Source organism: Podarcis pityusensis (assembly GCF_964106645.2).
Source record: "Podarcis pityusensis genome assembly, chromosome: 10".
NCBI classification, from domain to species: Eukaryota; Metazoa; Chordata; class Lepidosauria; order Squamata; family Lacertidae; genus Podarcis; species Podarcis pityusensis.
Window position 1 is genome coordinate 7,699,090 of NC_138035.1, and position 26,180 is coordinate 7,725,269.

Sequence of the window (26,180 nt, forward strand, 5' to 3'; positions counted from 1 at the left end):
GATCATCTCCTGATGGTCTCTGCTGACTCTCCAGAGAGGAGGAGGCGTGTCCTGCCTATCTACTTATTCTGCCCAGCAACATATCTGTGTGTGTGTGTGTGAGAGAGAGAGTCAGTCAGTCAGTGTATCGGAGAGAGTGAGAGTGTTAGAGATCCTAGAGATAAGATTGCTGCTAAGAGCAGCTGCAGACTCTCAGTGTAGCATTGATTTATGCTTAGAATATTCAGCTCTGTATATAGCTTTGTATCATAGTTGTAGTTATAGAATAAAAGGAAGATATTTTACAGAGCTGCTCTCCGAGTGGTTTATACTCTGCAAGACTCTGCAAAACTCTGCTGCGCAACGACTGTATTATTGAGACAGTGAATCCGGTGCTCTCAGCTCTAAGCTGTGAGTCCACAGCACTGTGACCTGTTCCTGTGAGAAAGGAGGTCTCTGGCGGTGCTACCCAGCTCGCCTAGCCCAGTCGGGGTTGAGGTGCATGAGTCCAGTTGGTGCACTGGCTCTCTAGGGCGATGCTGACATCGGTTATGGGCCCAGTCGTTGTTCCAGTCGTCTGACCTGGCGTTGTTCCAGTCATCCCAGGCGTCCCAGGCGTCCCAGTCGCCAGAGGTTTCTGTTGCTGATTGCCGGACGGTGGAACGGACGCTGCATGCTGGACTGATTTGCGGTGCCCAGAAGCAGAGCTGTTTGGAGCAGAGTATTCAAGCTGCCGCTGTTGCTGTTGCTGCTGCTTGATTTATGGAGGTATGTTGCTGACTGCCAAAGGAAGAAGATAGCATCCCTGTTTGCCTGTTAATTGCGCTCTGAGTGGGAGAGAGAGTGGCTGAGGGAGTCAAGGCTTTATCTGTGTTGCACGAGGGAAGTGTCTTGCTCTAAGTAATAGCAGACATGGCCTGTGCACATTCTGGCCAGATGGCTCTGTCCTTTCCTCTCCTCACGCCTGAAACCTATGCAGTTTGGCAAGTAAAGATGAAAGCGCTTTTACAGAGGGAAAAGCTATTTCACACGATAGAAGATGACCCTCCAGATAAGGATGATGATGATTGGGCTGAGTGGCATGCTGCAGATATGAAAGCCCGAGGGACAATTATTTTGAGTGTTTCAGACCACTTGCTGGTGAACTTAGAGGGTCAAGAGACTGCACAAGCTGTTTGGCATAAGTTGAGAGATATGCATCTGAGGCAGAATGCTGGTTCCAGTGTGATTTTCTTTAAGAAGCTGTGCAGGCTGCAGTTGGAGAAAGGTGGTGATTTGCCTAGCCATCTATCTCAATTAAAGCGTCTCAGACAGGACCTTGTTCAGCGAGACCTGGCTATTTCAGAGGCTGTGTTTGCAATGCTGATGATCAATAGCCTAGATGAGTCTTATGATGGAGTGGCTGCCCAGATTTCCACAATGCCTTCTGACCGGCTAACAGAAGATTATGTGTCTAGCGTGCTCTTGAATGAGTGGGATCGCAGACAGGCTGTTAAAGAAAGCCGGGACTGTGCTGTTAAAAATATGCTTGAAAATGTGCCTGAGTCTTCAGCAGGGGAAAGTGAAAGTGAAACTGCTGCTGTTAAAGCTTTGAAATTGAAGCGGTGCTTTTCGTGTGGAGCACAAGGCCATTTGAGTTTCCAGTGTAAGAAGTCTTCAAAGAAGAAGGGAAACTTCAGAGGCAGAGGGGGAGGAGGAAGAAATCCCCAAGCACCTGCTACTTCAAAGGCCTTGATCTCTCGCTGTTCCAGTCAACGTGGGCGGAGTTTCTTCGTGGTCGACTCTAGCTGTTCAAACCACGTGGCCAAAGATAAGAATCTCTTTGTTCAGCTTGAGAAGCAAGAGAAAGAAATTCATCAAGCAGATGGGACAGTTCTCACAAGTGTGGCTCAGGGAACTGTGTTCTTAAAGAGCCTGAATGCAACTATTAAGAATGTCCTGTATGCGCCTGGTATTCAGGACAATTTGTTGAGTGTTTCCCAGCTTGATCGTCAAGGGTTTAAGGTGGTGTTTGCTAAATCTCGCTGTGAAATTCTTAGAGATGGCAAGCTCATTCTGTATGCAAAATGTGTAAATGGATTGTACCAATTGCCTTTTGTTTCAGGTACAGGCACTGCAGAAGCTACTGAGAAAAAGTGTTGCAATTTAACTGTAGATAAGAATGAGAAGTTGCATGACCAATGTATTCATTATTACCATCGCGTTTATGGTCATTTGAATTTCCAGGCTGTGGCAAAAATGCCTGATATGGTTCAGGGTATGAAGTTGAAAGAATGTCCCTACCACATGAAATGTGTTTCTTGTGCAGAGAGTAAGGCAAGGCAAGCTCCCAAAGGTACAGAGTCTGGGAGAGAGGACAAGAAACCATATGAAGTCATTCATGCAGACTTAGTAGGGCCTCTAGCGCTCTCTAGAGGCAATTCAAGGTTTTTCATGGTTCTGATAGACTCCTATTCGAAATATGTTTGGGTCTATATGCTGCAGAAAAAGTCTGAAGCCTTTACCAAGTTTCGCCAGTTTTGTAAATGGCTCAGAAATGTACATAATGAGAATGTACGTTTTCTTTTCACAGACAAGGGTGGAGAGTTTTGTTCAGAAGAGTTTGAGAGTTTTCTTTCTGAACAGGGCATTGAGCATATGACAGCCACGCCCAGATCACCCTGGCAGAATGGTTTATGTGAGAGAGTAAACCAGACTCTGCAGCAAGGAATCAGAACACTGTTACATGATTCAGGGCTGCCCAATCCTTTTTGGGCTGAAGCTCTTTCGTTTTTCTGTCATGTGTATAACAGGAGATACCAGTCTAGTGTAAATTGCACCCCATATGAGATGCTTCACGGAAGAAAGCCATGTGTAAAGCATTTTAAAATTTTTGGTTCGGAGGTTTGGGTGCACACCTCGCAGGGTGACAAACTGAGCAAGCGTGGAGAACATGGTGTTTTCCTAGGATATGAGAAAGGGTCTTATCGTGTTCTGATCACAGACACGAAAACCATAAGGCTGACCAGGAGTATTGATGACAATCCACAATGGGACAGAGTTGGCGTTTTTCAGTGCCATCCCATTTGTGATGGTGGTGCAAAAGGGGCAAAGAAAGTTGAGAGGGAGGCAAGTGTTTTTGGTGGTGATAATCCTGATGCCAATGTAGTTCCAGATGATGGCACAGATTATCAGAGCCCAAAAGCCTCAGGTGAGTCTGACGCTGACTCAGACTTAGCAGCTTCATATACTTTAGCTCCCCATTCTCCCAAAGAGGAGGAAGCACCAGAACAAGAGGATCAAAGAGTTCTGCGCAGGTCCGAGAGAACAACCAAGGGTGTACCACCGAAAAGGTTTTCTGAAGAGTTTGCAAAGACTGCGGTCACGAGCAACTCTGGTGGGGTTTTCAAACCTAGCATGAAGTGTGCTGAGAGTAATAGCACAAAACGCTGCATTTATTTCCTTACCTGATATTTGAAGGGGAAAGCGTGTATTTGAGTTCTGAAAAATGGTTTGTTCAAATCTGCCTAATTAGAGATGTTAATTTGCATGTGAGAAAGAGAAATGTGTGTGAAGATTTTTCCAGAAGCTGCTTATTCAAAATGGTATTGTAAAAGTGTGTTATATGCCGGGAAAAGAGATACCTGCAGATATGTTAACCAAGGTTGTAAGCAGAGAACAACTTTTGGAGTGTATGTGCAAATTGCAGTTATGTTAAAGATTCTTGAAATGGTCGGATGAAATGGGGGAGGATGAGGAGATTTCACCCCTCCCATACCCAAGAATCTCCTGATCATCTCCTGATGGTCTCTGCTGACTCTCCAGAGAGGAGGAGGCGTGTCCTGCCTATCTACTTATTCTGCCCAGCAACATATCTGTGTGTGTGTGTGTGAGAGAGAGAGTCAGTCAGTCAGTGTATCGGAGAGAGTGAGAGTGTTAGAGATCCTAGAGATAAGATTGCTGCTAAGAGCAGCTGCAGACTCTCAGTGTAGCATTGATTTATGCTTAGAATATTCAGCTCTGTATATAGCTTTGTATCATAGTTGTAGTTATAGAATAAAAGGAAGATATTTTACAGAGCTGCTCTCCGAGTGGTTTATACTCTGCAAGACTCTGCAAAACTCTGCTGCGCAACGACTGTATTATTGAGACAGTGAATCCGGTGCTCTCAGCTCTAAGCTGTGAGTCCACAGCACTGTGACCTGTTCCTGTGAGAAAGGAGGTCTCTGGCGGTGCTACCCAGCTCGCCTAGCCCAGTCGGGGTTGAGGTGCATGAGTCCAGTTGGTGCACTGGCTCTCTAGGGCGATGCTGACACTCTTGACTTCCTGGGCCCCAGAAAGCTCTCCGTGGGCCCACAAGGTTTTCGGTGAAAGCCCTATTAAAAAGACCAGGAACTGTGAATAAATGTGCGAATGGGCCTTGTGCAGGAAAATGGCATTTCTGAACATCATTTAGGATTGTTGTTCCCAAACCCAAAATATGTTTTGGGCTGGAGCTGGCCAAGGGGAACAATTATGGCACCTCCATCACTCTGCTTGAATGCCACTTCCAGCCACAGCTGCCTCTTTGCTCTCTGTCCATTAGCAAAAGCTCACGGATGTCTGTTCATTAGAAGAAGAAGATTTTTAATAGCTTCCCATTATATCAAACATCCAATCTCCCCCTATTACGATCTTACTGCAAATGTTCATACTAAAGAGTCAACCTTGAGGCAAGATTTCGCCCCCTCCTTCCTAAACAAACAAACAAACAATTTCCCCTCATCCATAAGGAAAGAGCAATCTCTTCCTCCAAATACGATCATTACTTTAATTCGGAACACCTACAAATGAAACTCTAAATGAATTTAATGGAGCGTAGTAAATTTCAAAGTTACTTTTATGGATGGTGGAATTGCCCAAACTCAGCGCTCATAATGAAGTTGCTGTGGCTGACGAAGAAATGCAAATTGACAGGACGGCAAAGACATTAGAGGCCATTAAGAGCTCCTGCAAGGAATATCAGATGGTTTATGGCACAGCATAAAATGATAAGGGGGAGGAGGGCTCCTTTTTAACTCCTCTGCCCTCCTTAATCATTGGATCCACCAAGGAGGCAAGAAAGAAAGAAAGAAAGAAAGAAAGAAAGAAAGAAAGAAAGAGCCTTTCTTACATGCCCAAAGGCCTCTGTTGAAGGTGACTTTCTGCTGAGCACTTGGCAGTTTAAATTAAAAGAGGTGGCAGAGAAGCTTTCAATTGGATGTGTGGGGGTCAGGAAGCCAGCAGGTTCATGATTGTGAGCATTGAGACAAGGATAGCAAGGGCGTATGACAGCTATTCTGAGAGGCCAAAGTGCCACAGGGCAAAACACATGCAGCAGAGACAGCTGGAGACATACTCCTCATGTACAGATGTTTGATGCTGATGCTGGGAGTCTCTGAGCCAAGATGGGCAAGCTGGAGTGCTTGGTCTCAGAACAAGATATAGCAAGCCTAATGGAAACCTGGTGGGATGGAGAGAACAAATTGATACAAATTCTATAGGAAGGACCAGGTCTAGGTGGTGTCTGTCTGTACATCAAAGAGGATCTGGAGTCCAATAAGATAAAAATCCTCAAGAGGCAGACGCCTCCATGGAGTCGTCGTGGGTGGGGATCTCAGGTGAGAAGAACAATTTACAGTGGTACCTCGCAAGACGAATGCCTCGCAAGACGAAAAACTCGCAAGACGAAAGAGTTTTTCGTTTTTTTGAGTTGCTTCGCAAGACGAATTTCCCTATGGGCTTGCTTCGCAAGACGAAAACGTCTTGAAAGTTTGTTTCCTTTTTCTTAAAACCGTTAATACTCAGGGTGCATTGCTTGAAGAGGTGCAGTTGCGACTTGACTTCGAGGAGCAACTCATAGCACGCGGTGTGGTAGCCTTTTTTGAGGTTTTTGAGGTGTGGTAGCCTTTTTTGATTTTCAATGCATTCCTATGGGAAACCGTGCTTCGCAAGACGAAAAATTCGCAAGACGAAAAAACTCGCAGAACGAATTAATTTCGTCTTGCGAGGCACCACTGTAGTGCTGAACAAAATGCGTTCTGAGATGGAGAATGAGATCAAACTGGCATTGGACAGGAAAAGTGCTCTAGAAATGGGTGAGCTCAATTTTGTGCAAATGGACTTGATGCACAAGCACCCAGAAGAGGTAACATTTCTAGATTGATAGCCCAGAATACCTGGGCATGAAACCGATCAGAGGGGCGTAATGCTGTAAAAATGCCGACTTCAAAGCCAAATGGCTGGCAAGCCTAGCACAGGACCTCCTCTTTCAATGATGAGTGCAAATGCTTGCATGGAGCAAGCTATCTGTGGCAAATTCCCATTCTGTTTCCTGGAAGCAACACAACTGTCAGGCTACACCTGGGGGGATCTGCAATGCCATACCTGAAAGGAGATTGGTGTCCGATGCAGAACCTCTGACCTCGGTTTCCGACGGCTGCTTTATCCCCAGGAACTCCTCAATGAGTTTGCTCAGATTGGTGAATGCTTCGTCAAAATCGTCTGAACGTGAAGGGATGCACATATGGAGAGAAAGAAAAGAATTAACACGGCCAAATCCTGGAAGACCTTCAGTCGTGACAATTTGGATTGCTGACATTCTAGAATGTGGCAAATTGCCCTCCTTGAAAAGGTATCTCATAAACTAAAAGTAGCTAAAGGGCAGAATTTGCATGACCATATTTAATTGCTAAATGGCATGGTTTTATTTCTTATAGTATATATTATTTCTTATATTAAGGTGCCCAGTCACTTGGCACCACCAGTATATGCAAACGTCTGGCTCATCTAAGACTTTATAGAATCTTTATTCTCAGTAGTTATGGAACTCACAGATGGACAATACTTTTATTCTTCATATATTATTTGAAAAGGGAATTATATGTATGAGTCAATTCTTTATCCCTTTGGAGCTGCACCGTAACTTTGTAATTTTGTCCTTCCGGGCTATGACGCTTCATCATTATTACATTTATTTATTTATATCCCACCTTTCCCCCAAATTGAGACAAGGCAGATTACAGATTAAAAATACAAAACGCAGATACAATAGAAAAACACACTAAAAACATTAAAAAGATAGTCATTAAAAAGTAATTAAACAGACTTCCGGGGTGGCACCATCGGTAAATGGCGGATTCCCTCTGACTTGGAGGGAACCGGCTCTGCGGAAATCGGGTCTGCACCGCTACGGCGAAGCGGGGACCCTTCAAAAATCACCGGCGGGTGAAGTCTGTGACCGTGGGACTCGGCGGGCACCTTTTGCGCCCCCCCCACTTGCAAAGGAGCCCGATTACGGGTTCCGAAGTGGAGCGGGGAAGTGGCGCGGTGCTGTGAGTCAACTGCTTCTTCCGTGGAGCGAAGCCGCACAGCCGTTACCGGAGAGCGCTGCCTTTTTCCTGGGACAATTTGGCTGCAAAACAACGATCCGTGAGTAGGCTAATTTCGGAAACAAAGCAACTAAGAAATAATTTGGTACCGAAGCGGAGAGGCATAAACAGGAAGTCTGCCTTCCGTTTTCTGTAAATGGAGTAAAGCAATGAACTTGTAAGCGGAAACCTTGAAAGACGTTGGAAAAGGATTATAATTCGAACATCAAATAAGTGACTTTCCCCCCTTCATTGCAGGGGAGGAGGGGGGAAAAGGTCTGAACTGTATTTCCCTGCAAAAAGAGAGAAAAGGAAGTTAAAATTCACCGCTCAAAAACCTGGGAACGGGTTGCCAGTGAACAGTAAGAATGCCGTATTGTGAAATGCGCTGTTGCTGAAAGTGCTTTTTGACAGTTAACTCTGCATCTGAGATACAAGTAAGATACAATATTTCTGACTGGCTTCTCCTGGTTTTAAAGTAACAGGAAACAATTGGGATAGAAACTGTCATCCTTTCTGTGAATTGGGGGGCTAAAGGAAAAAAAGTTAATTACTCTAAGACATTTTTGACTGCTACTGTGTCCCCCTAGAGGAAGTTTGAAATTGTTACAATAGCAGCTGGGCCAGGGGAATTTTCCACTTCAAAACAAATTCTGATTGTGAGACTGACCTTGGACCTTATCTAGAGTGTTATGGCAGATGGAAAGGAGAAAATAGATTTGCTACAGGAAAAAGCAACGAGGTCTGGCAGAGTATTTCATACAGACGGTGGGCTGCAGCGAAGAGCATCGACATCTGGCCCTTCTGGATTACCAACAGGAGCCTCATCGGCACAACCTAAACCCAAAGGAATGGCAGCTGAAGAGGCTTTGGCTCAGGCACTTGGTAAAATCAACGAATCTTTGGATAAAATAAGTAAACAAGTAGCCGAAGCATCGGGCAAAATTGACCAAAATACTACAAGTATTAATAATTTGGGACAGAAGGTAAATACCAATACAGAAACTATTCAGAAATTACTACAGGAATCTACCTCGACACGAAAGACAGCTGAAGAGGCAAAGGATATAGCAACTGCTTTAGAAGAGAAGATACCACCGATACACAAACAACTTGAAGACCACAGGTCAATATTGTCTATGATTGAGCTGAAGGAGAAGCAAACCAATTTAAGAATCAGGGCTGTACCTGAACTTGAGAAAGACAACTTGATTGATTTTCTTATGCAGGAATTTGCAGACTTTTGGAACCCAGATTTGGATAAGGACAACTTCAAGATAGTGAGTGCTTTTAGGCTTGGAAGAGGAGGGAAGAAGAACAGGGTGAGAAACTGTTTGATCACCCTCCAAACGAAAGAGGAGAGAGACAAAATCTTGAGTCTGCATTTCCAGAAGACTTTGGAAATTCATCAGTCAAAAGTAGAGATATTTAAGGACATTCCGAAATATCTTTTGGACCTTAGGTCCAACTATAGAGATTTGGTCACCCTGTTGAGAAGCAACGGAATCATTTTTAGGTGGGAATTCCCCCAAGGCCTATCCTTCAGCTGCAAAGGGAAGAAGATAAAAATAAGATCAGAGGACGACAAAGATAGATTTTGGAGAGACCACGGAGAAGACTTGCAGAAGGAAGCTGCAGAAGAGTTAAGAGCACTAGTAATTGAAACTTTAGACATACCAAGACTACCTCCTGAACTAAAAGACTGCCTGGAGAAGGTGATACCACCGACAGATCAGGAACAGGCACTGGGTGCAGTTGGAGGAGAAGCAAAGTAACTACATCATGGCTCTGCAACTATTAAGCTGGAATTGTAATGGTTTGAACTCCCCTCAGAAAAGGAAATCTGTGTTTCATTTATGGACTATATGGAATTGGCGGAAATGACTGGCAGAATCCGAGACCAGGGAGAAGAGTTGGTGAAAGAAGATTGGAAGAAATTTAAAGACTATCTACAGAAATATTGCAAAATTAATGAATGTTAGAATGATGTTAGAATGAAGTTAGGTGGTTTAAGCAGTAATGCTATAAAGGTGTATGTAAAAATGGATTGATAACAGGTGAAAATTTAAAGTTATAGTATATTAAGTTAAAGGATTAAGAGAAAATAAAGAGGGAAAGAAATTGCTGAATTAACTAATTGAATTGGAATACAAAAAAGGGAGGTATGAGGAGGTCAGGGAAACAAGGATATGAATGTAAGGTATGGAAAGATTGATCTGTTTTTTTCTTTTTTTAAGTGTTTTTTATTCTTTTATTCTGTATTTTATATTTTGTATTTTTCTTGTATTTTTACTTCTGTCTTTTGTTTTTGCTTTTCTTGTTTTTATGTAATTCTTTTTTCTAAAATTTTAATAAATATCATTTTTTTTTAAAAAAGTAATTAAACACTAACAGAATTGAAACCATGTCTATCAAGATCCATGAAAAATGCTGATATTCATTGTGTTAAAAAGTTTGAACTTTTTAGCAAAATCAGTGCAATATTAAATACGAGAGAGAGAGACAGAAGAAGTATCGCCTATGGCAGAGATCACTCCATTTGTTTAGGCTTGTGGGCACATCTGGATTTTTGACTAAGTGTTGTGGGCACCAGCTACTCTGGTAACTTCTCTCCCACCCCCCAGATACAGAGATACTCCCCAGATAGAGAGAATGAATGTTCAGGCAATTTATCTTGTCGTCGTCCCCCATCACATGGATGTTGGCGCATGTCCTGGCAATCTCCTTTAACCCCATGAGCATCTCGTGCAGGATGGGAAAGTTAGGAGTAATAATAATAATAATAATAATAATAATAATAATTTATTTATACCCCGCCCATCTGGCTGGGCTTCCCCAGCCACTCTGCGCGGCTTCCAAAAAATGATTAAAATACTGTAATACATCAAACATTAAAAGCTTCCCTAAACTGAGCTGTCTTCAGATGTCTTCTAAAAGTCTGGTAGTTGTTGTTCTGTTTGACATCTGGTGGGAGGGCATTCCACAGGACAGGTGCCACTACCGAGAAGGCCCTCTGCCTGGTTCCCTGTAACTTGGCTTCTCGCAGTGAGGGAACCGTCAGAAGGCCCTCTGTGCTGTTAGGCGAGTTAGGAGTGCTTGTTATGATAGTTTGGATGGACTGCGCAAACTCTGCTTCTTCCATTTGACTGCCTTCCCAGGAAGACTGCAGTAGAGACCTTGCCAGTAGAGGAGACTTGGGTTCCAAAGGGATGGACTCACCGACGTTGATGACCGCGTCAAAGAACCCTGGGAAGTCCTGGTTCAGTTGGATGTACATGCCCACCCTGCGGACTGCTTCTTCGATCTCTGCCCTACTGAACAGCCCCATCCGTCGCAGCTGACCCCCGTATCTCTCTTTGTTCACTGGGATCAGTAGGATGTACCGAGGTTGGAAGTAGGAATTCTTCAAGCTTCTAACACCCTTTAAAAAACAGAGGTACTCGGTTATCATTCACTTCAAGGCTTCACAGGCCTTGGCTGAAGTTGTTAAATCACACACAGTACCCCAGATCGACGCAAAGGCTGTAAGGACTGTTTAAGCAGTAGAGTCGTACCTTGGTTCTCAAACGCCTCGTGACTTGAACGTTTTGGCTCCTGAATGCCGCAACCCCGGAAGTGAGTGTTCCGGTTTGCAAATGTTTTTTGGAAGCTGAACGTCCGACGTTGCTTCCGATTGAATGCAGGAAGCTCCTGCAGCCAATCGGAAGCTGCGTCTTGGTTTGCGAATATTTTTGGAAGTTGAACGGACTTCCGGAATGGATTCCATTCAAGAACCAAGGTACAACTGTACTGTCAAGACTGGATTCTCCTGATTTTAGGTGCAGAACCAGCAGTCTGGATTGTGGGCATCTCTCAGTTGAGAGATTGATCGGGCATCTGATTAACTTCTTATTAGAGGACAGGTCCTCTTACACCTCTGAAAAAACGGCCTGTTTTGGAGCAACAATTTTAAGGCGAAAATATTGTGGAATGCTAAATTAAATTGTTCAGGGGAGCACTCTTATCCTACAGAATGCCTGGCTTTAATAATTATTTTAACTGTGTAATGTATTTTATTCTGATTTATGTATCTTGTCTTTTTTTTCCAATGCCTTCGGCTGCCCAAATAAATAATATTCATTCGTTAAATGGATCTTGAACCTCTTTAGTGGGGCAGTGAAGCAAGGAGTAGGGAAATTGTTTCAGCTCAAACGAGGTTCTTGCTTTGAGTTCATGTTTCTGGGAAAAAAGCATCTAATTAATAACTTAGCTATTGATTATATAACTAACAATTAACTTATTATATAACTCTACCATTCTATGATTCAATGAACCACAGCTTTGGATCTAGCGCTTGACACAGGCCCAGCTCTTGGTTTATGATAAAAACATACTGTATTTTTCCATGTATAAGACAATAGTTTTTCCTTAAAAATAATAGGCAGAAATTGTGGGTCATCTTATACACGGACAGCAGAGGGGGGAACGGGCGATTGGTGTCAGCAGTCAGCAGGAGATTGCCAGCGGCGATTGGGCGTGTGATTGGTTGCTGCGGCAAGGCCTGCTGACGATTGGCTGTGGCTGTGGTAATTGGACGTTGATTTACTGTATTGACAAGTGGTTTCATCGAGTTCACAGATGGGCTTTTGGTGGCGAGCGTGCAGACGATTGTTGGATTGTTGGCTGCGGTGATGCGTGCAATTTGCTGTAGAGCAACTGGCGGTGGTGACCCCCCCTAAAAAGCTCAATAACTTTGGGCAATCCCCCTAAAAAAAATTTAGTTGTGGTCCCAAAAATTAGGGGTCGTCTTATACATGGGGGCATGTTATACATGGAAAAATACGGTAATTACACGGACTTTGCTATGGCTTAAGGTGCTTCCATCCCCATCGTTACCTCTATTTCCATATGAATGCAGGTTGCAAGTCCCTCCCTAGCGATGGACTCAATTGTGTCCCGGCCCATTCCGTAGTAGAAGCCGCTGTACTTAAAAGTTGCAATGAATTTCCCCTGGAATGAAAAGAATGAAGCCTGGGCAACAAGAACGAACAAGGGGAAAGCTCTCGCCAGAAACTATAATCTAGATCCCAGAATCTAATACTCTGACATGCCGCTCCTCACCTCAGATACATGGCAGCTTGATCTCTCCTGCTGTGTAGGCAGGAAATGTAGGGTTGACGCATGTGCTGACTAGGAGCTTGTGCAAAAGGGTGGGTGAGAGATGGAACTATGAACCAGAAGACCCCACCATCAAAGTATTTATCTTCTTCTCCAGCAGGTCCCAGGATGGGTTATAGCAATGGGAGGACCGAAATAAATATGGGAGAAGCAATTCCGACGTACCCCTGAATTTATCTCCTGCTTCTAAAAACAGCAAGGCAGTATTGGTCATGCTGTGAACATTGCAATGCACTTGATAAATACTAAAGTGATGTTGTCGTTAATTTCATTGACAGAAGTTCCAGCCCATCTGGGACACTAAGGTTGGATTTGCATGTTAGGAGGAAGCACTGGTTATTGGCACACAAAAAATAGGATAATTGCGTCGGGCTTTCTAATTCAGCCCAGGTGGGGATGATGGGAGTTGCAGTCCAAAAATACCCGGAGGGTGTCAGGTTGATGAAGATTCTTCTACCCCAGTTATCCCACCAGTCTTCTAACCACAAAAAGCCAGACAAGAAAAGTGATGGAAAACTGCACTTCTGGGAAACGTGCAGAGTGACAACAGCTAGCTGGCAGTGCCATGCAAAGTCTGTGTGAACAGATGGGGACGGATGCTCATGGAAGAGGCAAAGTTGTATAACCTCGTCCCAAGTTTCGTGCAAGCATATCAGCAGGCTTGCTCAATAAACAGCCCATCTGGGTGCTCCCCACGCAAGAGAAGCTCTCCTGTGGCGACAAGATGTGTCAGCTCAGCCTATGGGCATTTCTCCACAGGGAAGTCACATGAATTTCTCCTGCGCACGCTATCCTAGGAGTGCCATAAAAGACGGCCCATTTGTGCTCCTTCCTCCAGCACTTTTTCAAGACGCACTATCTGAGACCCGCACGGTGGAAAGACAAAATTCCCTTCGGCCGGGATCACAGAAAAAGAATGCCACATCAGGTCGGGTTCTCAAGTCCAGCACTCAGTTTATTTGCTTTGTTTTATTTAGTTATTGCAGTCATACGGCACCTTTTCCTCCAAGCAGCTCAAGGTAGAGAGCACGGTTCTTCCCCTTGGTCATTTTATCACAACAACCTACTGCGAGGTAGGTTAGGCTGAGAGACTGAACCAAGGTCACTCAGTGAGCTTCATGGCTAAGTGGGGATTTGAACTCTGGTCTCCCAGGCCCCGGGACGTGGATGGCACTGTGGGTTAAACCACAGAGCCTAGGACTTGCCGATCAGAAGGTTGGCGGTTCGAATCCCCACGACGGGGTGAGCTTCCGTTGCTCATTCCCAGCTCCTACCAACCTAGCAGTTCGAAAGCACATCAAAGTGCAAGTAGATAAATAGGTACCACTCCGGCGGGAAGGTAAACGGCATTTCCGTGCGCTGCTCTGGTTCGCCAGAAGCGGCTTAGTCATGCTGGCCACATGACCCGGAAGCTGTTTGCCGGCTCCCTCGGCCAATAAAGCGAGATGAGCGCCGCAACCCCAGAGTTAGTCACGACTGGACCTAATGGTCAGGGGTCCCTTTACCTTTACCTCCCAGGTCCCAATCTGACACTCTGGGCTCTGACGGTCTGACCACCACTGGCTCTAAGCATCAGCCAGGCACATGATCTTGGAAACATCACAAAGCAGAGCATGAAGATCACAAGCAGCAGCCCATCTGGCTTGGGTGCAAGAAGCACTTTTACGACTTGACCAGAGGCTACTCTGCTGAACAATGAGGTGAACCAGCATTTTCTGGGAGGACAGAACGCATTAAAAAAGAAAGATTAAAAGCTCAGATTTGTTGCTCGTGTGCATAACCCTCTCACAGAATGAAGAGAACGGCACCCTTTGAAAGTGAGCTAGAGGCTCTTCAGCAATTAAGGAACAGCTAGAGAGATTAAAAACTATTCAGTACATGTTGACCACAGCAAGCTATGGCAAGTTCTTAAAGAAATGGGAGTGCCTGATCACCTCATCTGTCTCCTGAGAAATCTCTATGTAGGACAAGAAGCTACAGTTAGAACTGGATATGGAATAACTGATTGGTTCAAAATTGGGAAAGGAGTATGACAAGGCTGTATATTGTCTCCCTGCTTATTTAACTTATATGCAGAATTCATCATGTGAAAGGCGGAATTAAGATTGCCGGAAGAAATATCAACAACCTCAGATATGCTGATGACCACAACCTTGATGGCAGAAAGTGAGGAGGAATTAAAGAACCTTTTAATGAGGGTGAAAGAGGAGAGTGCAAAATATGGTCTGAAGCTCAACATCGAAAAAACTAAGATCATGGCCACTGGTCCCATCACCTCCTGGCAAATAGAAGGGGAAGAAATGGAGGCAGGGAGAGATTTTACTTTCTTGGGTTCCATGATTACTGCAGATGGTGACAGCAGTCATGAAATTAAAAGACGCCTGCTTATTGGGAGAAAAGCAATGACAAACCTATACAGCATCTTAAAAAGCAGAGACATAACCTTGCCAACAAAGGTCTGTATAGTTCAAACTATGGTTTTCTCAGTAGTGATGTATGGAAGTGAGAGCTGGACCATAAAGAAGGCTGATCGCTGAAGAATTGATGCTTTTGGATAATGGTGCTGGAGGAGACTCTTGAGAGTCCCACGGACTGCAAGAAGATCAAACCTCTCCATTCTGAAGGAAATCAGCCCTGAGTGCTCACTGGAAGGACAGATCCTGAAGCTGAGGCTCCAAGACTTTGGCCACCTCATGAGAAGAGAAGACTCCCTGGAAAAGACCCTGATGTTGGGAAAGATGGAGGGCACAAGGAGAAGGGGACGACAGAGGACAAGATGGTTGGACAGTGTTCTCAAAGCTACCAGTATGAGTTTGGCCAAACTGCGGGAGGCAGTGGAAGACAGGAGTGCCTGGCGTGCTCTGGTCCAGGGGGTCACGCAGAGTCAGACACGACTAAACGACTAAACAACAACAACATGTTTTTGACAGGCAAGTTAGACGAGCGGTCCCACAGTTCGTTTTTTTCTCCAATAGCTCAAGCCTCAATGGATTTCCGCACCCTCACCCTTTAGCGTGATCTGTGATGAGCTGCCAGGCATCCTCCCCTCAAGCGAAAGCAGGACAAATCAGCTCATGCCTTACCATGGTCACCATTTTGTCAAACTCCTCCTGGGAAACAAAATAGTAATCTAATCTGTTTTCTTCTCCAAAATAAGCAGTCCTCGTGGTGTGGCAGGGACTGAAAGATAAGCCGGACAGAAAACAGAATAAGCAAGTGAAGGGAGATGACACTGTTAAAGAACTCGAGGACAATCTAGTGCACATTTACTCAGGACAGGAGTAAATCCTATTGATCTCAGCATGCATAGTGTTAGGCTGTAAAGGATGTGTGTTTGTGTATGTATATATATATATATTTACATATGAACATAGCAAAGGTTGATAAAATTATGAATGCGGTGGAGACAGAAATCTACCCCCTTCAGATGATTGGCAGTAAATCCAGGACAGAGAAAAGATAGCCACACAATGCATCTTATACAACAGAAATTAATACTTAGAATTTTTTGGACTCCATTACATTTGTATGGAAAAGGACTGTCTAATGCAGGCATAGGCATACTCGGCCCTCCAGATGTTTAGGGACTACAACTCCCATCATCCCTAGCTAACAGGACCAGTGGCCAGGGATGATGGGTGTTGTAGTCCCAAAACATCTGGAGGGCCGAGTTTGCCTACGCCTGGTCTAATGCAGTTCTTTGTTGGAGATGTAATAAGGATAATGGCTCCTTGAAACATATGTTCTTACACTTTCCTGTACTACGTTTTGGGGGAATGTGTTTGGCTGCATGAATATGACTACGCAGAAAAACTTAAAAAAAATCAGTGGAAAATATTCTTTTGAATTTTACACCTATTGGTATAAACAGAAGTTGACAACTGGGCAACAAAAGTGGATTCTACACGTTCTAACTGTGGCCAAAAGACTGGTGTTGATGAACTGGAAGAACACAGATTTTGGACTGAAGACATGACAGCACTCACTGTTTCACACACTGATGCTAGATGCAGCCAACAGGCCACATTGCAGAGTAAATTAACAAAAGGAATCAGAGAAGAGACATCATCCATGTGAATTATGGGAGAAGGGAACTCGGAGAGTGATGCTTAGGGTTAGAATTTGGCAGGTGTGTGTATGTGTGCATGTTTTTTTTGTTTTACAAGTACAGAGCATGTCCCTCCCTATTTACATCTGTGAAATGTTGAGTGGTGTGTGATTCTCCCACGTCCTTCAGATGTTATAGTGCCTGTGGGGGAGGCCTAAAAATGCCAGCCAATCCTGCCACAACAACACTCCAGGGAAAGGGATTCAGGAACCATCTTATTCAATAACTGTGTCAAATGAGAACCGTATGAGGCACGTGGACCCTATAAAGCTGAAACTTCAAAGGCGTGATTTTCTCAGCAATTTTTATAAATATACACATCTCAAAAGGTCAGTCCTGGGCACTGACCAGATGTTTTGAATGGCCTTCTTTTTTTTAAAAAAAAACTTATGTTACAAGCTCCTTTTAACAGCAAGGTCATGTTTACATTTGAAGTTGCCCAGTATCTTCCATAAAATACAGTTTTAACAAGTGGCATGTTGAAAATTCTAAAAGCAGCACACGAAAGCTACAGAAACCTCCTCTGAATAATAAAAATGTGGCTTTGCTTTATGGTAGCAATTTTCTGCTCTGCTAAGACTGCTTTGCTCTCTGTTCTTCACGTGCATGATGCTTATGAGGGAATAAAATATAAAATAAAACACAACAAGGCTCTTGGAAAACTGAAGGTGTTTGGAAAATCCCCAGCAGTTTTCAATTACTGGGAAATTCCAGCCAGGCTTTTCAAACTGTGTAATTTATTTAATATGTATTGTATTTGATGTCTCTCCCCACCCACTACTCCCTTTCAGCCAGGAGATTTATTTCAAAGTCTTTGATTTACAACACACTGAAACCTCCATTGTGCTCAGGTCCTGCTTCCAGGCTTCCCATGGGCACTGTGAGAACGGGATGCTGGACTAGAGAGGCCACTGGCCTGATCCAGCAAAACTCTTCTTATGTTCTTGGGATGATGGAAGCTGCAGTTCAAGAGCATCTGGAAGTCGCCAGGCTTGCTAATCTTGACATAAGATGACTCTCAGGGTCCCTTACAACACTACAATTCTACGATTCTATGACATACCGGTAGGAAAGTATGTGCTTTAAGGTCTAAGAAGGTCTAAGGTCTATTTACGGGACTGTCTCTCCTGGTCTGCCCCACAGAGGACCTTAAGGGCCATGAATAACCATAGTTTAGAGGTCCCGGGCCCTAAGGAAGTCAGATTATCCTCCACCAGGGCCTTCTCAGTGATGGCTCCGACCTGGTGGAATGCTCTGTCCCATGAGACCAGGGCCCTGCAGGATTTAACTTTCTTCCGCAGGGCCTGAAAGAAAGAGCTATTCTGCTTGGCTTTCAGTTTGAACTTAGCCTGATCTTTTATTTCCCTTCCTTCCCTCCCCCTCCCCTTTTTATGAAGATTACCCGCTCTGGGAGCCCACAGCTAATTCTCCCCTGGTCTCCTCGCTGGCCCAAATAGGACTAATTTAGCCAGCTAGCCCTGGTGATTATCTAATGTTTATTGGATGGATTTCCCCCGTAAATTGATTTTTGAATTCTGAATTTATTGTTATTCATGTATTTTCCTGTATTTTATGCTGTTTTTTTGTTGCATCAATTAAGTGTTTTAAATTTGTTGTTAGCTGCCCTGAGCCCTATTGTCCAGTAGCACCTTAGAGACCAACTAAGTTTTTTCTTGGTACAAGCTTTCGTGTGCATGCACACTTCTTCAGATACCTGTAGATCACTGTAGATCAGGAACTGCTAACCTTTGGACAGCTCAGGGAGAGCCGGTCAGACGCCCAAATGGGTCACCCAGGAACTGGAGCTATCCTTGTGTACATTCAGATTCTGCCATCGCCCACCCATAAGAGGCAGGGGGAGTGCAAGGAACAGGCTTGCTTTCTGAAAGGTCCCATAAAGAACCCGAGTGGCAGGGATTCCAAGATGTGCGTGAGAGAGCAGTGAAATTTACACCGAAATCCACTGTATCTTTTCCTTACAACGGAAACGGTAAATAATATTGTATTCAACTACATCTTTGGCTTTCCCTTCTGTTCAGGCCATCAGTCCAATACTGCGATACAGTGGTACCTCGGGTTACATACGCTTCAGGTTACAGATGCTTCAGGTTACAGACTCCGCTAACCCGGAAATAGTACCTCGGGTTAAGAACTTTGCTTCAGGATGAGAACAGAAATTGTGCTCCGGCGGCGCGGTGGCAGCGGGAAGCCCCATTAGCTAAAGTGGTGCTTCAGGTTAAGAACAGTTTCAGGTTAAGAACGGACCTCCGTAACGAATTAAGTACTTAACCCGAGGTACCACTGTATTTGGAAAGCCAACACAAATCCTGGACAGACTCTCTGGACTGCCATGAAACCCTACCCTGGGATTAGAGCCGGCATTATACAAATACAAGTTGCCATGCTCTGAACATGAATGGGGTCAGGTTCTGTAGCTAAGCCATGAAATGAATGTCTAGGTGCACATATATTTGCAGCGGTGACTGGACAGCTCAATGCAGTTTGCGAGTGGCTAAGTCCATCACACGCGGGTGGTGCTGTGGGTTAAACCACAGAGCCTAGGACTTGCCGATCAGAAGGTTGGCGGTTCATATCCCCACGACGGGGTGAGCTTCCGTTGCTCTGTCCCTGCTCCTGCCAACCTAGCAGTTCGAAAGCACATCAAAGTGCAAGTAGATAAATAGGTACCACTCTGGCAGGAAGGTAAACGGCGTTTCCGTGTGCTGCTCTGGTTCGCCAGAAGCGGCTCATGCTGGCCACATGACCCGGAAGCTGTATGCCGGCTCCCTCGGCCAATAAAGCGAGATGAGCGCCGCAACCCCAGAGTCGGTCACGACTGGACCTAATGGTCAGGGGTCCCTTTACCTTTACTTAAGGCCATCACAACCAGTTAAACCAGTGGCAAGGAACCTCTGGCCCACCAACCTAATGAATCAGGGCAGCAGCCCTTAGCATTTGGTCTATGAGGTCAACCCACAGGAACCAGTCCTACACTGGGCATCATATATTATGTCAGGTCAGAGGCAATAGAAGAAGTTGCTCCCTGCTGAAAGTGGGGTTTTCAGACACTGTCAATCATTTACTTAATCAGCGGTGCCTTCAAAGCCCTTTGATTTCAAACTGGGCAGGCAAAGTAAAGCATGTCACCTGGTGTCATTGTGACATCAAATGATTGACTGATGGGTGGTCCCTGCCCACCTGTCAAAATGATCCACGGGGGCTGTGGGAACCAGCTGGGAATGGTTTCACACTGCTCAATTAAACCTTTTCCCCCTGATTAACTTAATCTATGTGGTTATTTTACCAAACGCTCAATATAGCTGCCTTTTGGCTATTTTGAACAAAAAGCAAGATAACTCACAATTTTATAAGTATGTAGTTACTGTTCATTGTTAAGAAGAAAGGTCATTTTAGACCCAGCCACCCCGTCCTTTTAGAGCAACACAGCAGAACTAAAATAGCTTCAAAAAAGAGAGAGCATTTAACTCCATTAAAATTTGCACTCAGAAATTAAAACTGGCCTCTGACAATCAAACTTCTAAATACTTAGAAGTCAGTCCCACCCAATCAAACAGTGGTACGAAAGCAGCCACAATGTACTGATTAAAGCTTGCATTCCTACAATTAACATCAATCTGCGTTTGGTCCACAGCGAGATGGAAAGTATCTGATTTGGATACGTTGCAGGAAAAGAACCCTACAAACCAGATGATTTCTCCCCTGAATTTGATGGGGAGGGCAATATAAGATGATAAGAAGAAAATAAAAGGGGGAAACTAAAACTGGTAGAACAGAGAAGGGCATAATTGCCTTCCATAAAGCTTTTTTTTATCTTTCTGAGAAAACCTGCCTTGTTTTATTTCCAGCAAGTCTCCAAGGACATCGTGAACGTTTATGGACCAGAGGTACCTGTATCTGAAATAGTTGTTGAATTTTCTGCAGAGCCTGTGGCAAAGTTCTCGCTTCCAGCAGGCCAGGGGTCCGGTCAACACCAGCATGGGATAGGGAGCATCGAGGCTGGGTAAGGTGCTGCACAGAGAGAAGGAAAAAGATGCCGCCATTAACCTTCTCACAGGAATTTGGATGCGATACACAATATACACAGCTCGCCTCTAGGTATCTCCTAACCCAGGCATCACCAAACTCAGCCCTCCAGATGTCTTGGGACTACAACTCCCATCATCCCTAGCTAACAGGACCAGTGGTCAGGGATGATGGGAATTGTAGTTCCAAAACATCTAGAGGGCCAAAGTTTGAGGGTGCCTGTCCTAAGCTCTTGTTATGTTTGGGACTTGTAAGGCGCCTGAATTATCTATCTTTAAGCACCACACAAAAACGCTCCTCTTCAACCAGGCCTTGGGCTGATTAATATTCTAAAGCCTTTTAAATGTTTTTTTTGGGGGGTGGTTGGATTTATCTATTTATTTGTGCTTTTACTTTGGATATTTATCTTGTGAACCGCCCTGAGATCTTATGATGAAGGATGGCATATGTCTAATAAAAATAAATAAACGCATATATTTTTTTGGGGGGGGGGTGAAATGGTGGGACAGACTGCTTTTAGATAGATAGATAAATAAATAAAATGATTTGGATACTTTAAGGCCATGATTCTATTCACTAGATCAGAGCTTTCCAAACTGTGCATCTTGACACATTAGTGTGTTGGCTGCGGTGTGCAGGTGTGCCATGCAAACGCCCGCTGCACTCTTTAAGGCAGGCATAGGCAAACTCCGGCCCTCCAGATGTTTTTGGGACTACAACACCCATCATCCCTGACCACTGGTCCCGTTAGCTAGGGATGATGGGAACTGTAGTCCCAAACATCTGGATTGCCGGAGTTTGCCTATGCCTGCTTTAAGGGGTTACCTTAACCTCCGGTTTGCTAGTAAAACTGAATTACTGTGTGACGAAACGATGCATGTCTAAAAAGTGTGTCACCAGCATGAAAAGTTTGGAAAGCTCTGCACTAGATGGAGATGATAGGTTCACCCAAACACCCAAATTAAATATTTCCTATGACTTGGAGCATTATTTATAGACTCAACAGAAGGCGTGGGCTGGCAGCTGTTAATTTAATCCTATGTGATGCCTTGGATGCAACGCACCAGACGAGCAGGGCTGAGCTGCTTGGGAACAGAGCCATCAAGTTCCAAGTACGTGCAAGGGGGAAACTGCCTAGAAAATGCCAACACAGTCATAATGGATGCCCCCCAATGGAAACGCCTCCTGAGAAATGAGAGAAGGGCTGGTGAAAAGGAGACTGATGGGTACAGATGGATGCTAGAAGAGGGTGAGAATGAGGAGGCCTTGTGAGTGCTCCTCTTGTAGCCTCTGTGATCCACAGCGGGAGGCATGTCCATTTTGCCCGCCACGAGATGCCAACGCTATTGACGGGAGAGAGTTAGAGACAGCCTGGAGAAATTACAGTTGCAAGCACTCGTCGCTGGTAATCGTCGCTGGGTATCGATAAGAGGATTGTTGCCTCTTCGCATCTCTCCGTTTGTGATGTGAGTGGCCATCTGTTCCGACAGATTGTTTAAAAGGAACGGGGCGGTGTGCAATCTGTCTTGGAGCTCCGAGGTGAGCAACTAACTTCGTTTCGTAATCTGCTCAGCCAAGCAAGTTCTGCCTGATTTCCGTCCTGGTACCGACAACAGAGTCTTCTCTCCCCCCCCAATGGAAAATGTCCCACCCCTGTGACAGCTTTACCTGAGCGCCACCTACAGGGTGGAAGGGGAACTGACGCCCAGCTTACCTGTCAAAAATCCGCTGCGGCTGGATCATGCTATACATGATCTGGGTCATGTGATCCTGGGCAGCCACCACTTCAGGAGGAGGGTCGTACTTGTTGACAGCAGCAACCTGCTCCCAAGAGGAGAGGGATCAATTCATTAATTACATCAATTCCTTCAGCTTGAACAAGAGTGGCCAAATGAGTTTGTGGTTATAATTCCCTCCTGATTAATCAATATGTTCCTTCTGGAACTCCACACTGCAACATTTTGTTCAGGCCCCCTACTTATATCTCAATACGAATGAATCAACCAAAAGAGCACGCTTACCTTTTCTTGCACGGTGATTTTCTTATGATCCAGCTCTGTGAGTCGAAGCAGCATGAAAATGACCAGGAGCCAATAATCCTTGTGTTGCTGATATCGATATAACAAAGAGGTTGAAGATTCATTTGAATGGACGATAATTTAAATTCAGCTCTTTGAACTAATACACAAGAAGCCATTTTATCATACTTTTGACACAGGATATTAGGAAAGCAGAAGACATCCACAGAAAATGAGAGAGCAACTCAACCAAAGGAACAGGCTGACAACCCTTTTATCACGGCTTTTTCCAAAGCGGAGAAGGAAACTGAGCCACACGGCAGGCAGAGAGAAAGATGGGCAAGGTTGGCAGTTAAAATGCTTGGAAAATTAAACATTCAAACCATGTGAGGTGTCTCCTCTTCCCGTACCTGGTTTCCCATCTCCTTTCTTGTCCTTATCTTCTAAGGACCTTCCGATTTTGTTGAACATCCCTAGCCATTGGCGACGCTTGTTGTGGCTGGTGGATACTGCAATTCAGCTGCAGCTGGGGGGCCAAAGGTTTCCCAGGCCTGTCTTTAAAGTTCTCCATGGACTTAGGAACATAGGAAGTGACAGCAATGGTCCCTCTCGCCCTAAACTACCTTCTGATGGGAGGGCGTTCCACAGGGTGGGTGCCACTACCGAGAAGGCCCTCTGCTTAGTTCCCTGTAGTTTCACTTCTTGCAGTAAAGGAACCACCAGAAGGCCCTCGGAACTTTGTCCTCAGTGTCTGGGCTGAACACTGTGGGTGGAGACACTCCTTCAGATATACATATGCTAAGCTTCAACATAACAGTGAAACTCCCAAGGATGCGCACAAATCCTGCTCCTGGGGAGTTCAGGATCATAGACCTATTCTACATAGGCAGTAAATCAAGGAGTTAACAGTTTGAAGTGGTAGAATGAGGCTGGGTTTGCCAAATGTTGGTGTCCTGCTGTTTTTGGACTACAGTTCCCACCATCCCTGACCACTGGTTCTGCTAGCTAGAGATGATGGGAGTTGTAGTCCAAAAAAATGGATGGAGACCCAGGTTTGGGAAATGCTGGAATGGGATGTATCTCTTCAGACTGGGGGGGGGGGTGTATGTGTGTGTGACAGTTTTGAATCCTTTTTTTTTCCTTTTCTTTACTTTTCTAAAACAGCTCAATGCAGATAGAAAACCCGCATTGCTGGCAAAGCCTGGACTGTAATGTTTACCCCTGATTAGCTACTCTTCTGTCTGAAGTTTGTTTTTAATCTTGTGGAACATGAAAAAAAAAAGAAATGTGCTGCTTCTTTTTCAAATTCACCCTTTTACTGAGGTTTTCATTCCCTGAATGTGTTAAATTAATTTATGGGTTGTTGCTGTTTTTTATCCTGTGACAACTAAGTGTGTATAAAGGCCTGAAAATACCATCTGGGACTGAATATTTTCAAGAGAATGCAGTAGATGAGGTTTAATTATCCAAACTCAAATTTGGTCAGAGTAATGATCCCCCTAATTGCAAGTGAAGTGTCACAGGAACTTAAAGGGCATAAAGAATAAGGGGAGAGATGCTAAACGGAACTGTAAATTGATATTAAAAAAAAATAAAGTTTAGTTGTCTGAAGTATAACTTTAAGAGGTACAATAATTAACTGTCAATGAGAAAACTAACGTCTTGGCAGCTTGATTAGAGGCATTGTCTCAGGAAAGCCAAGTCACGCCAAATCACTGACATTCAAACCAATTCAATGCTGTCTTAACATAATTGCCACTTCCGTTCATAAAGTCACTAAAAAGCCATGCAGATTAATTGGAGAGACGTTTTTAAAAACGACCAAATTCTGATCTAAGGAGCACTGCTTAGCAAGGTTTAAGAGAGCTTAAGAGGAAAACAGCCTGAGTTTTATTTAGAGATGCTCTCCCCATATGGGGCTAGATCACTGAGTAGAGCACCTGGATGTACATATTTTGCACTTGCGCTGAGTGAACCACAGTGGCTGCTGAGCAACTATGGGGCTACATACAAAGTCTCGATGTTAGCATTTACAGCCCTGAACAACTAGGGACAAGAGTACCTGAAAGACTGCCTAAGATCCCTTAGATCAACTAAAGAAATTCAACTATAGACTCTCATAGGGTAATGACCTGGAAATGGACATTTTATGCTTCTGCCGCTGTACTGGGGAATGCCCTTCCTTCTGCCACATGCAAAGAAGTAACCATCAGTTACTTCAGACGCCTTGTAAATATTTCTTTTGCCCAGGCTTCCTCCCTGACCCTGTTTTATGTTTGAAATCCCTGAATCCTTATTCTGTTCATCATTAGTTGCTTTTAGAGGATTTTATACTGCTGTTTCATTGGTTTCAGGTTGCATTATTGTTTTAAAAATATACTTTGCTTTTCATATTGTGCACAGCTCAGAGATTTCTAAGTGGTTTATAAATGCTTTTAAATAAATTAATGAAATAAAAACAACATTGTAGCTGAGGAGTCGGGGTTTTTTGCCCTGTAATTTCTCCCTTAAAACACTGTATTAATTATAAATACAGTGGTACCTCGGTTTTCGAATGTAATCCGTTCCGGAAGACCATTTGAGTTCTGAAACATTTGAAAACCAAAAACTCAATAGCCAGCAGCTAGGCCTCAGGATCTTGCACTCAGTGGAAGCCACATGGCATGTTCGACTTCCGAGGCATGTTTGAAAACCGAAGCATTTACTTTCGGGTTTACGGCATTTGAAAACTGAAATGTTCGTCAACGGAGACGTTCGAAAACCGAGGTACCGCTATACTGATTTTATTATCAATAAGGAATCTAATTAACTAGGGTTGCACTCCTGCTTGCCTTGCTCACCAATGCTGTGCCAACACCCCCTCCTTAACACTTCCACCCACACCCCTCTCCCTCCACTCAGACCTTGCCCAGCCTCCCTCCAGGACCCTCACTAATGGGGCAGGTTAGGTGAATCCTGCCCAATAGGTTTAATTCATATTAAAATACAAATACCCATACTGGTGTGAGCATTTCCTCACATTAGGTCCTGAGTTGTACTTGCCTTCCCCACCTCTCGTTTAACCTTGCCTCTTCACCATCTTGCCTTGCTGTCTCTCCCCACTGCCAACTTTTAGACAGTACTCCCTGGGGACACGGGTGGCGCTGTGGTCTAAACCAGGGAACCTAGGGCTTGCCGATTAGGTCGGCAGTTCGAATCCCCGTGATGGAATGAGCTCCCGTTGCTCAGTCCCTGCTCCTGCCCACCTAGCAGTTCGAAAGCACGTCAAAGTGCAAGTAGATAAATAGGTACTGCTCCGGCGGGAAGGTAAACGGCGTTTCCGTGCGCTGCTCTGGTTCGCCAGAAGTGGCTTAGTCCTGCTGGCCACATGACCCGGAAGCTGTACGCCGGCTCCCTCGGCCAGTAAAGTGAGATGAGCGCCGCAACCCCAGAGTCGGCCACGACTGGACCTAACGGTCAGGGGTCCCTTTACCCTTTACTCCCTGGGGCAGGGTCTCTTAACAGGAA

The 26,180-nt window shown here is 44.6% G+C and overlaps 1 protein-coding gene across 2 annotated transcripts in view; it reads right to left on the reverse strand.

Annotated features, from left to right (window-relative positions):
- LRGUK (leucine rich repeats and guanylate kinase domain containing) overlaps window positions 1-26,180 on the reverse strand; it is a 57,642-nt gene that overhangs the window by 16,070 nt on the left and 15,392 nt on the right. For both annotated transcript variants that reach the window (XM_081022756.1, XM_081022757.1), the window contains exons 9-15: window positions 22,677-22,763; window positions 22,370-22,476; window positions 20,521-20,640; window positions 15,587-15,683; window positions 12,222-12,335; window positions 10,566-10,767; window positions 6,364-6,480 (exon numbers count right to left, since the gene is read on the reverse strand). In XM_081022756.1, coding sequence (XP_080878882.1) covers window positions 6,364-6,480; window positions 10,566-10,767; window positions 12,222-12,335; window positions 15,587-15,683; window positions 20,521-20,640; window positions 22,370-22,476; window positions 22,677-22,763 — 844 coding nt within the window. The remainder of the gene's footprint in view (window positions 1-6,363; window positions 6,481-10,565; window positions 10,768-12,221; window positions 12,336-15,586; window positions 15,684-20,520; window positions 20,641-22,369; window positions 22,477-22,676; window positions 22,764-26,180) is intronic.